Source organism: Gobius niger (assembly GCF_951799975.1).
Source record: "Gobius niger genome assembly, chromosome: 10".
NCBI lineage: Eukaryota > Metazoa > Chordata > Actinopteri > Gobiiformes > Gobiidae > Gobius > Gobius niger.
Genome location: NC_136861.1, coordinates 4,285,776 through 4,298,845, shown reverse-complemented (window position 1 = coordinate 4,298,845; position 13,070 = coordinate 4,285,776). Strand labels below are relative to the sequence as shown.

The 13,070-nt window shown below is 45.0% G+C and overlaps 1 protein-coding gene across 1 annotated transcript in view; it reads left to right on the top strand.

Annotated features, from left to right (window-relative positions):
• Window positions 1–13,070, top strand: part of LOC306969040 (CASK interacting protein 2) — a 44,746-nt gene that overhangs the window by 13,447 nt on the left and 18,229 nt on the right. The window contains exons 3-12 of the mRNA XM_079564651.1: window positions 1,115–1,212; window positions 1,278–1,423; window positions 1,496–1,591; window positions 3,792–4,031; window positions 4,100–4,208; window positions 6,324–6,418; window positions 6,801–6,918; window positions 8,559–8,696; window positions 12,620–12,747; window positions 12,901–12,958. Of these exons, the coding sequence (XP_079420777.1) occupies window positions 1,115–1,212; window positions 1,278–1,423; window positions 1,496–1,591; window positions 3,792–4,031; window positions 4,100–4,208; window positions 6,324–6,418; window positions 6,801–6,918; window positions 8,559–8,696; window positions 12,620–12,747; window positions 12,901–12,958 (1,226 nt within the window). The remainder of the gene's footprint in view (window positions 1–1,114; window positions 1,213–1,277; window positions 1,424–1,495; window positions 1,592–3,791; window positions 4,032–4,099; window positions 4,209–6,323; window positions 6,419–6,800; window positions 6,919–8,558; window positions 8,697–12,619; window positions 12,748–12,900; window positions 12,959–13,070) is intronic.

Below are 13,070 nucleotides of genomic sequence, written 5' to 3'. Positions count from 1 at the left end.
GTGACAAAAATTCAACAAAAATTCAACAAAAATTCAACAAAAATTCAACAAAAATTCAACAAAAATTCAACAAAAATTCAAACAAAAAGTGAAACAAATTCATCAAAAATTCAACAAAAATGTGACAAAAATTCAACAAAAATGTGACAAAAGTTCAACAAAAATGTGACAAAAATTCAAACAAAAAGTGAAACATATTCATCAAAAATTCAACAAAAATGTGACAAAAATTCAACAAAAATGTGACAAAAGTTCAAACAAAAAGTGACAAAAATTCATCAAAAATTCAACAAAAATTCAACAAAAATTCAACAAAAATTTAACAAAAAATTAACAAAAATTCAACAAAAATTCAACAAAAATTCAAACAAAAAGTGAAACAAATTCATCAAAAATTCAACAAAAATGTGACAAAAATTCAACAAAAATTCAACAAAAATTCAACAAAAATTCATCAAAAATTCAACAAAAATGTGACAAAAATTCAACAAAAATGTGACAAAAGTTTAACAAAAATGTGACAAAAATTCAACAAAAATTCAACAAAAATGTGACAAAAATTCAACAAAAATTCAACAAAAATGTGACAAAAATTCAACAAAAATGTGACAAAAGTTCAACAAAAATGTGACAAAAATTCAACAAAAATTCAACAAAAATGTGACAAAAATTCAAACAAAAAGTGAAACAAATTCATCAAAAATTCAACAAAAATGTGACAAAAATTCAACAAAAATGTGACAAAAGTTCAAACAAAAAGTGACAAAAATTCAACAAAAATTTAACAAAAAATCAACAAAAATGTGACAAAAATTCATCAAAAATTCAACAAAAATTCAACAAAAATTCAACAAAAATTTAACAAAAAATTAACAAAAATTCAACAAAAAATGGAGAAAAAAAACATTAAAAAAGTGACACGACACAGCAACAACGCAAGGAAAAATATCAGTTTTGTGGGTCTTAGCTTTCAAATGAGGTGTTACACAGGCCTATATAATGGCCAAAGAGGACAGAATGCATTTGGTTCAGGCGGGTGGTAAGAGGTTCAGATCCTGGTTAAGATCCTGTTTTAGTCCTCCTTTACCCCCGGCCTGACCCTGTCCTCCCGCAGGTTCTCCGCGCTCCACCACGCGGCGCTGTGTGGATCGGCGGAGCTCCTGTCGGCTCTGATCGACGCCCAGGCCTCGGTCGACGTGAAGGACACTAACGGTCAGACGCCCTTTCACGCCTCGCCCTCCCTCAGCCTGACTCTGACCTGTGACCTCTGACCTCAGGCATGCGGCCGCTGCACTACGCGGCGTGGCGGGGCCGAGCCGACGCCGTGCTGCTGCTGCTGCGCTCGGGCGCCGCCGTCAACTCCACCGCGGCCGACGGACACATCCCGCTGCACCTGAGCGCGCAGTACGGGCACTTCCAGGTGGTGAGTGCGGCCTCGCTCCTGCTCCTTCACCAGGTTTGACCGCGGTTGATGGTTCTATTCCTCCTGTTTCAGTCGGAGATGTTGCTGCAGCACCAGTCGAACCCCTGTGTCCTGAACAAAGCCAAGAAGACGCCCCTGGACTTGGCCTGTGAGTTCGGACGCTTTAAGGTGAGTCCGGGACAAAGGTTTTAGGACCGACCTCTGGCTGTGGTCAAAGCGCTGAACCCAGACTAACGAGACGTGAACAGCCTGGGCTCTGATTGGCCCGAGGAGAGAGAGGACCGCCCTCACTGTAACATGCAGGTCATACAGATTTAAAGAGGGGGTGTTCTGCTTTTTTCAGTCCCATAGCACCAGTCTATATCACACTACAATGATGACAAACCTTCTGCTGGTCTGTAAATGCAGTAAATTAGAATAACTGCCTTGTATAAAATGTCTCTCTCAAAATGGCTGTAGTGAATGTCTTGAAATAGGCCTCTGTCTCTTTAAGAACCTCTTAACTCCCGCCTGAACCGAGAGGATCTTTTTCCTCACGTCATCAGATTTTTTTTCCATCATTTTTTTGCTGGGTTTTCAACTCATTTTTGTAACTTTTTAGTAATTTTTTTTTGTAATTTTTTGTCACATTTTTGTAATTTTTTCGGCATTTTTTTGTATTTATTTGGTCAATTTTTTAACAATTTTGTGTCATTTTTGGTCACATTTTTGTCATTTTTTTTGTAATATTTTTTTCAATTTTTTATCACATTTTTGTCATTTTTTCTTCAATTTTTCGTCACTTTTTTGTCAATGTTTTCTCACTTTTTTTTGGTCACATTTCCATCATTGTTTTCGTCTCAGTTTTGTTGCTATTTTCTCACCCTTTTTCCAGAAGCTTTTGGATTGGGGTAAAGCTGGAGAAAATGTGCTCGGTTCAGGTGGGAGTTAAGGGGTTAAATGTCTCTCTCAAAATGGCTGTAGTGAATGTCTTGAAATAGGCCTCTGTCTCTTTAAGAACCTCTGTGCCTTTAGACACGCCCCCTCCACACGCTGTCTGTGGCATCAGTGGGGAGGGGGTTCTGCTGAGGAGCAGTGGTTGGTTACTCGGCTGGTGACCAAAGCTCGGAGGCGTCTCCAGGAGGTGGGGGCGTTCCTAGGAGGACTCAGGCAAACCTATCCCTAAAATGGCCGCCATCAGAGTTTTTACAGATTACTCAGAAATACGTGAATGTGCCAAGGCAACACTTCAGGCATGTTTTTAATGAGGGAATGACATAATAACATGATGGAAAGCTTGACATTTTTGCATAATACCCCCCCTTTAAAGGCAATTCTACCAAATAATAATGAAATGTGTTTAAACTTTTGTTTTTGTACAAAGTAATATAAAACCGTGTAGAAAATTATATCTCTCATTCTTCTGGCATTTAGCAAATAGAAATAATTTAGAAAATTCTAATTGACAAAGTTAAAGTTAATTTTGGTTTCATGTCAGACAGTGAGGGAAAAAATGCATGTGTCTTTTTATAAAGTGTCTGTAAACACCTGGCTCTCACTGTAGATGTGTGGTGGTGCATTAAAGTGATGATTTAAAAGCAGTAAACCAAAGTTAACCTCTTAACTCCCGCCTCTGTCCTCTTTGGCTATTACATAGGCCTGTGTAACACCTCATTTGAAAGCTAAGACCCACAAAACTGATCTTTTTCCTTGCGTTGTTGCTGTGTTGTGTCACCTTTTGGATGTTTTTTTTTCTTTTCTTTTTTTTTTCATTTTGGTTCTATTTTTGTCATTTTTTGGTTGAGTTTTTGTTGAATTTTTGTTGAATTTTTGTCATTTTTTGGTTGAATTTTTGTCATATTTTTGTTGAATTTTTGTCACATTTTTGTTGAATTTTTGTTGAATTTTTGTCACTTTTTGGTTGAATTTTTGTTGAATTTTTGTCACTTTTTGGTTGATTTTTTGTCACATTTTTGTCACATTTTTGTCACTTTTTGGTTGAATTTTTGTCACTTTTTTGTTGAATTTTTGTCACATTTTTGTCACTTTTTGGTTGAATTTTTGTTACATTTTTGTTGAATTTTTGACACTTTTTGGTTGAATTTTTGTCACATTTTTGGTTGAATTTTTGTCACATTTTTGTCACATTTTTGTCACTTTTTGTCACATTTTTGTCACATTTTTGTCACATTTTTGTCACATTTTTGTCGCGTTTACATCCTTGTTTCTTCTCATTTTCCGTGGCTGTTTTGGTGCTTTTTTCCAGAAGCTTTTTGATTAGGGTAAAGCCAAACTGGAGAAAATGTGCTTGGTTCAGGTGGGAGTTAAGAGGTTAAACCCAGAGTCAGACCAGAGCGGCTGCTGAGGCTGTTCCTTGTGGCTCCTGCAGGTGGCGCAGTTGTTCCTCAGCAGCAACATGGCGGCCGCTCTGTTGGAGGGCGACAGGAAGGAGCCCACTGACTCCGCCTTCACCACGCCGCTGCACCTGGCGGCTCGCAACGGCCACAGAGACGTGATCCGGCTGCTGCTGAGCGCCGGCATCGACATCAACAGGACCACCAAGGCGGGCACGGCGCTGCACGAGGCCGCCCTCTACGGGAAGACCGAGGTGGTGCGGCTGCTGCTGGACGTGAGTCACGGGTTTAACTCTCGCCGTCTGAGGCTGGGGGTCAAACGCTGAACTTTACTGCGTCTCAGGGCGGAGTCGACGTGAACGTCCGGAACACCTACAACCAGACGGCGCTGGACATCGTCAACCAGTTCACCACGTCCCACGCCAGCCGCGACATCAAACAGCTGCTCAGGGGTAAGAGCAACATCTGTAAGGGCTAACACGCCAGCCGCGACATCAAACAGCTGCTCAGGGGTAAGAGCAACATCTGTAAGGGCTAACACGCCAGCCGCGACATCAAACAGCTGCTCAGGGGTAAGAGCAACATCTGTAAGGGCTAACACGCCAGCCGCGACATCAAACAGCTGCTCAGGGGTAAGAGCAACATCTGTAAGGGCTAACACTGCAGCCGCGACATCAAACAGCTGCTCAGGGGTAAGAGCAACATCTGTAAGAGCAACATCTGCAGGGTCTGGAGGGTCTGGAGGGTCTGGACTCTTGCAGTGTCTGGAGGGTCTGGACTCTTGGAGGGTCTGGAGGGTCTGGACTCTTGGAGGGTCTGGTCTCTTGGAGGGTATGGACTCTTGGAGGGTCTGGACTCTTGGAGGGTCTAGACTTTTGGAGGGTCTGGATTCTTGGAGGGTCTGGAGGGTCTGGACTCTTGGAGGGTCTGGACTCTTGGAGGGTCTGGACTCTTGGAGGGTCTGGAGGGTCTAGACTTTTGGAGGGTCTGGATTCTTGGAGGGTCTGGATTCTTGGAGGGTCTAGACTCTTGGAGGGTCTGGACTCTTGGAGGGTCTGGACTCTTGGAGGGTCTGGACTCTTGGAGGGTCTGGAGGGTCTGGACTCTTGGAGGGTCTGGACTCTTGGAGGGTATGGAGGGTCTGGACTCTTGGAGGGTCTGGACTCTTGGAGGGTCTGGACTCTTGGAGGGTCTGGAGGGTCTGGACTCTTGGAGGGTCTGGACTCTTGGAGGGTCCGGACTCTTGGAGGGTCTGGACTCTTGGAGGGTCTGGAGGGTCTAGACTCTTGGAGGGTCTGGAGGGTCTGGACTCTTGGAGGGTCTGGAGGGTCTGGACTCTTGTAGGGTCTGGACTCTTGGAGGGTCTGGACTCTTGGAGGGTCTGGAGGGTCTGGACTCTTGGAGGGTCTGGAGGGTATGGACTCTTGCAGTGTCTGGAGGGTCTGGACTCTTGGAGGGTCTGGAGGGTCTGGACTCTTGGAGGGTCTGGACTCTTGGAGGGTCTGGACTCTTGGAGGGTCTGGAGGGTCTGGACTCTTGTAGGGTCTGGACTCTTGGAGGGTCTGGACTCTTGGAGGGTCTGGAGGGTCTGGACTCTTGGAGGGTCTGGAGGGTATGGACTCTTGGAGGGTCTGGAGGGTATGGACTCTTGCAGTGTCTGGAGGGTCTGGACTCTTGGAGGGTCTGGACTCTTGCAGTGTCTGGAGGGTCTGGACTCTTGGAGGGTCCGGACTCTTGGAGGGTCTGGAGGGTCTGGACTCTTGGAGGGTCTGGAGGGTCTGGACTCTTGGAGGGTCTGGACTCTTGGAGGGTCTGGAGGGTATGGACTCTTGGGCAGTGTGGAGGGTCTGCAGGGGTCCAGAGGGTCTGGTAGGTCTTGGGGGTCTGGAGGGTCCGGTGGGTCTGGTGGGTCTGGTGGGTCTGGTGGGTCTGGTGGGTCTGGAGGGTCTGGAGGGTCTGGAGGCTCTGGTGGGTCTGGAGGGTCTGGAGGGTCTGGAGGCTCTGGACTGTCCGGTGGGTCTGGAGGGTCTGGGGGGTCTGGACTGTCCGGTGGGTCTAGTGGGTCTGGTAGGTCTTGGGGGTCTGGAGGGTCCGGTGGGTCTGGAGGGTCAGGACTGTCCAGTGGGTCTGGTGGGTCTGGTGGGTCTGGTGGGTCTGGTGGGTCTGGTAGTGTCTCTGGCTCTGGAGGGTCTGGAGGGTCTGGAGGGTCTGGTGGGTCTGGAGGGTCTGGTGGGTCTGGAGGGTCTGGTAGGGTCTGGAGGGTCTGGGGGGTCTGGACTGTCCAGTGGGTCTGGAGGGTCTGGACTGTCCAGTGGGTCTGGTGGGTCTGGTGGGTCTGGTGGGTCTGGTAGTGTCTCTGGCTCTGGAGGGTCTGGAGGGTCTGGACTGTCTGGAGGGTCTGGTGGGTCTGGAGGGTCTGGAGGGTCTGGTAGTGTCTCTGGCTCTGGAGGGTCTGGAGGGTCTGGACTGTCTGGAGGGTCTGGTGGGTCTGGTGGGTCTGGAGGGTCTGGACTGTCCAGTGGGTCTGGTCAGGTCTCTGGCTCTGACTCAGCCTGTCTCTGTTGCAGACGCCGGGGGAGTGCTGCAGGTGCGAGCGCTGAAGGATTACTGGAACGTCCACGACCCCACGGCCCTGAACATCAGAGCGGGAGACGTCATCACGGTACGACAGCTTCATACTGCAGTAACAGTAGTAGTATTAGTAGTAAAAGTACTTTGCTTCAGGTGATGGAGCAGCACTAGTTGTAGTTGTAGTAGTAGTATTAGTAGTAAAAGTACTTTGTTTCAGGTGATGGAGCAGCACTTGTTGTAGTTGTAGTAGTAGTATTAGTAGTAAAAGTACTTTGTTTCAGGTGATGGAGCAGCACTAGTTGTAGTTGTAGTAGTAGTATTAGTAGTAAAAGTACTTTGTTTCAGGTGATGGAGCAGCACTTGTTGTAGTTGTAGTAGTAGTATTAGTAGTAAAAGTACTTTGTTTCAGGTGATGGAGCAGCACTTGTTGTAGTTGTAGTAGTAGTATTAGTAGTAAAAGTACTTTGTTTCAGGTGATGGAGCAGCACGCCGACGGCCGGTGGAAAGGCCACATCCACGACTCTCAGAGAGGAACCGACCGGGTGGGATTCTTCCCCCCGAACATCGTGGAGGTCATCAGCCGCCGCATCGGTAACTACTGCACTACTGCAATACCACTACTGATACTGCATTACCGTAATACTTTCACTGATACCACCGTGTTCAGCGGGGCCTTGAACACTGGGAAGGCCTCAAAACGAAGGCCTTCAATTCTCCAAGTTCTAAAACATTGAAGTTTCCTTAATTTCTCTGTTTGATGGAATATTTGCCAAACTTAAAAGGACTAAAAGTGCAGTATTTGTGCATTAAAATAGCATTAAAAATCCTTACATTTGATTATTACTTTTACTGTGATCCTCCCCCGCTGAACCACAGATCCTCCTCTTCTTCTGTCCGACTTTCAAACCTGTTTTAAAGCGAGACGCTGCAGCAAAACTCAACTCTGAGCTCATAAACTTTCTCTTAGAAACAAATAAAAGTCTCCACAATAATCTGTTTAACCTCTTAACTCCTGCCTGAAGAGCATTTTCTCCCGTTCAGTTTTACCCAAATCCTGTGGGCCAGTGTAACGCCTCATTTGAAAGCTAAGATCTACAAAACTCATCTGAATGGATCTTTTGCCTCACGTCATCAGATTTTTTTCCATCATTTTTTGGGGGTATTCAACTCATTTTTGTAGCTTTTTTGTACATTTTTTGTCAAATATTTATCACATTTTTGCCACTTTTTCATAATTTTTTTGTCAATTTTTTGTAAAACATTTTTTTCCCTTTTTGGTAATTTTTTTGTCCAATTTTTATCACATTTTCGTCACATTTTTGCCACTTTTTCATCATTTTTTGTCAATTTTTTGCCACTGTTATTTTTTCGTCATTTTTTTGTAAATTCTTCGTCATTTTTTTGTCACTTTCTGTAATTTTTTTTGTCATTTGATTTGTAAATATTTTGTCACATTTTTGTCATTTTTTTGTCAATTTTTTGTAAATTTTTTGTCAGTTTTTTGTCTTAAGTTTTCTCCCTTTTTTGTCACATCTTCATCATTGTTTTCGTCTCAATTCTGTCGTTATTTTCTCACCTTTTTTCCAGAAGCTTTTGGATTGGGGTAAAGCCATACTGGAGAAAATGTGCTCGGTTCAGGTGGGAGTTAAGGGGTTAAATGTTGCTGAGTCACTGTTTCTCCACAGATTCATATTTGGGAAAATTGTAACTTCAAAAGCCTTTTCTTTAAACCTTTTTCTGATATTGTCGAACCTAGAGATGCAGCTTTTTACTTCTGATACCGATCCTGGGGGTTAGAATATCGTCTGATATCCGATATTAACCTCTTACCACCCGCGGATTTTTGTCACTTATTTGCTGGATTTTTGTCTTTTTTTTCTGGATTTTTGTCTTTTTTTGTTTTTTAACAAATAAAACAAAAACTCCAAAGTCCCTTTAAAAATATATTTATATGTCAAAAGTATAGCCATTAATTCAATTATTCAATTATAATTATATTATTTTCCATTATCCATTATTCATATTTTTTTTTCTCTACATGTATTGTTTCCTTGTTCGCCTGCAGCGTCTCGCCTTAAATCTCCCAAACACACATTGAATCAGTTTATAGCCCCTCTGCGGATCATCCCAGGTCACATGCTCCGCCGCGGGGCTTTAAACTCCTCCTCCTCCTCCGCCTGCTGCTCCTCTGTGTCTAACCCTAACCCTGACCTGCTCCTAACCTCCTCCAGGGGGCGCCCTCTCCCGCCACGCCTCTCTGCCCACCACCCAGCGCCCGCCCCGCTCCTCCTCCTCCTCTGCGCCACACTGCCCCCTGCAGACCGACGACGGCTACATGCTGTACGCGCACTGCGGATTTACTAACACAGGTATAACCGCAACACACGGGGCTAGCATCAGGCTAAAGCTAACACATATAACCGCAACACACGGGGCTAGCATCAGGCTAAAGCTAACACATATAACCGCAACACACGGGGCTAACATCAGGCTAAAGCTAACACATATAACCGAAACACACGGGGCTAGCATCAGGCTAAAGCTAACACAGGTATAACCGGAACACACGGGGCTAACATCAGGCTAAAGCTAACACATATAACCGAAACACACGGGGCTAGCATCAGGCTAAAGCTAACACAGGTATAACCGGAACACACGGGGCTAACATCAGGCTAAAGCTAACACATATAACCGAAACACACGGGGCTAGCATCAGGCTAAAGCTAACACAGGTATAACCGGAACACACGGGGCTAACATCAGGCTAAAGCTAACACATATAACCGAAACACACGGGGCTAGCATCAGGCTAAAGCTAACACATATAACCGAAACACACGGGGCTAGCATCAGGCTAAAGCTAACACATACAACCGAAACACACGGGGCTAGCATCAGGCTAAAGCTAACACATACAACCGAAACACACGGGGCTAGCATCAGGCTAAAGCTAACACAGGTATAACCGAAACACACGGGGCTAACATCAGGCTAAAGCTAACACAGGTATAACCGAAACACACGGGGCTAGTATCAGGCTAAAGCTAACACAGGTATAACCGAAACACACGGGGCTAACATCAGGCTAAAGCTAACACAGGTATAACCGAAACACACAGGGCTAACATCAGGCTAAAGCTAACACAGGTATAACCGAAACACACGGGGCTAACATCAGGCTAAAGCTAACACAGGTATAACCAAACCACATGGGCCTAGCATCAGGGTAAAGCTAGCACAGGTATAACCGAAACACACGGGGCTAAACTCAGGCTAAAGCTAACACAGGTATAACCGAAACACACGGGGCTAGCACCAGGCTAAAGCTAACACAGGTATAACCAAAACACATGGGCCTAGCATCAGGCTAAAGCTAACACAGGTATAACCGAAACAAACGGGGCTAAACTCAGGCCAAAAACTAACACAGGTATAACCGAAACACACGGGGCTAACATCAGGCTAAAGCTAGCACAGGTATAACCGCAACACACGGGGCTAGCATCAGGCTAAAGCTAACACAGGTATAACCGAAACACACGGGGCTAACATCAGGCTAAAGCTAACACAGGTATAACCGAAACACACGGGGCTAACATCAGGCTAAAGCTAGCACAGGTATACCCGAAACACACGGGGCTAACATCAGGCTAAAGCTAACACAGGTATAACCAAAACACACGGGGCTAGCATCAGGCTAAAGCTAGCACAGGTATAACCGAAACACACAGGGCTAAACTCAGGCTAAAGCTAACACATATAACCGAAACACACGGGGCTAGCATCAGGCTAAAGCTAACACATATAAACAAAACACACGGGGCTAGCATCAGGCTAAAGCTAACACATATAACCGAAACACACGGGGCTAGCATCAGGCTAAAGATAGCACAGGTATAACCGAAACACACGAGGCTAACATCAGGCTAAAGCTAACACAGGTATAACCGAAACACACGGGGCTAAACTCAGGCTAAAGCTAACACAGGTATAACCGAAACACACGGGGCTAAACTCAGGCTAAAGCTAACACATATAAACAAAACACACGGGGCTAGCATCAGGCTAAAGCTAACACATATAACCGAAATACACGGGGCTAGCATCAGGCTAAAGATAGCACAGGTATAACCGAAACACACGAGGCTAACATCAGGCTAAAGTTAACACAGGTATAACCGAAACACACGGGGCTAAACTCAGGCTAAAGCTAACACAGGTATAACCGAAACACACGGGGCTAAACTCAGGCTAAAGCTAACACATATAAACAAAACACACGGGGCTAGCATCAGGCTAAAGCTAACACATATAACCGAAACACACGGGGCTAGCATCAGGCTAAAGATAGCACAGGTATAACCGAAACACACAGGGCTAACATCAGGCTAAAGCTAACACAGGTATAACCGAAACACACAGGGCTAAAATCAGGCTAAAGCTAACACAGGTATAACCGAAACACACGGGGCTAACATCAGGCTAAAGCTAACACAGGTATAACCGAAACACACAGGGCTAACATCAGGCTAAAGCTAGCACAGGTATAACCGGAACACACGGGGCTAACATCAGGCTAAAGCTAGCACAGGTATAACCGAAACACACGGGGCTAACATCAGGCTAAAGCTAGCACAGGTATAACCGAAACACACGGGGCTAGCATCAGGCTAAAGCTAACACAGGTATAACCGAAACACACGGGGCTAACATCAGGCTAAAGCTAACACAGGTATAACCGAAAAACACGGGGCTAACATCAGGCTAAAGCTAGCACAGGTATAACCGAAACACACGGGGCTAACATCAGGCTAAAGCTAGCACAGGTATAACCGAAACACACGGGGCTAGCATCAGGCTAAAGCTAACACAGGTATAACCAAAACACACGGGGCTAAACTCAGGCTAAAGCTAACACAGGTATGACCTAAACACACGGGGCTAGCATCAGGCTAAAGCTAACACAGGTATAACCGAAACACACGGGGCTAACATCAGGCTAAAGCTAACACAGGTATAACCGAAACACACCGGGCTAACATCAGGCTAAAGCTAACACAGGTATAACCGAAACACACCGGGCTAACATCAGGCTAAAGCTAGCACAGGTATAACCGAAACACATGGGGCTAGCATCAGGCTAAAGCTAACACAAGTATAACCGAAACACACGCGGCTAGCATCAGGCTAAAGCTAACACAGGTATAACCGAAACATACGGGGCTAACATCAGGCTAAAGCTAACACAGGTATAACCGAAACACACCGGGCTAACATCAGGCTAAAGCTAGCACAGGTATAACCGAAACACACCGGGCTAACATCAGGCTAAAGCTAACACAGGTATAACCGAAACACACGGGGCTAACATCAGGCTAAAGCTAACACAGGTATAACCGAAACACACCGGGCTAACATCAGGCTAAAGCTAGCACAGGTAATACCGAAACACACGGGGCTAACATCACGCTAAAGCTAACACGGGTATAACCGAAACACACGGGGCTAGCATCAGGCTAAAGCTAACACAGGTATAGCCGAAACACACGGGGCTAACATCAGGCTAAAGCTAACACAGGTAAAACCGAAACACACGGGGCTAACATCAGGCTAAAGCTAACACAGGTAAAACCGAAACACACGGGGCTAACATCAGGCTAAAGCTAACACAGGTAAAACCGAAACACACGGGGCTAACATCAGGCTAAAGCTAGCACAGATATAACTGAAACACACTTTTGGTCGATTCATGAACTAAATAAACTAAATAAAAAGTAAAAGCAGGGACTGAAAACACGTAAACGTCCGTGACACAGGTTAGGTTTATCAGTGAAATTCTCTGCCAAAGGAACAGTCTGTACTTTGTCCGTGAGGAAGAACAAACATGAAGCTCAATATCAGTACAAATGTTTACAAATGTTTAATACAATCAGAGACGCAGGAAGAAACATTTGTTTCGCATTCAGTCGATTAAATTTACAAAGAGGCTCTGGGTTTAAAAGAGCAGAAAGAAACATGGTAAAGAAGGAAAGAAATAAACGTCACAAAGGAAATCTGGGTTAATTTTATGGAAAGTCTTATATGTCATTGTGCTAGCGGTCTCCTCTCTGACGCGTGTATACCCTGTGTATACCGTGTGTATACCGTGTGTATACCGCATGTATAATACATGTATAATGTGTGTATCATGTGTGTATTATGTGTGTATTATGCATGTATTATGCGTGTATTATGTGTGTATAATGCGTGTTTTATGTGTGTACCGTGTGTGTTGATGGTGTGGTTCCAGCGGGCGACCGGAGCAGTGTGGGCAGCACCGGGAGTGTGGGCAGCACCCGCAGCGCCGGCAGTGGGCAGAGCACCGAGAGCAACGGCGCCACCAACGGGCCGAGCCAGAACAGCAGTCATACCGACAAAGTACACACTTAGTTAAACTAAGTTAAAATCCAGTTTCTAAAAGAACTGTGGATTATATTAAATATATATATATTATATTGTATATGGTATTTGTTGTTCTCAGGTTGAACAGCTGAAAGGCCTGAGCTTCTTCTGTCTGATGTTTCTTTGCAGGCGGCGCCCTCTGCTGGAGACAGTGCACACAGTGACCTCAAACAGCCCGACCCCTCAGGTTATTCACTACTACTGTCTAAAAACTCTTGTTTTTACACATTACACACAACAGTGAAGTGGGAAATTTTACAAAATTAATATTGTGTGTTAGTTCAGAATCAGAATCACTG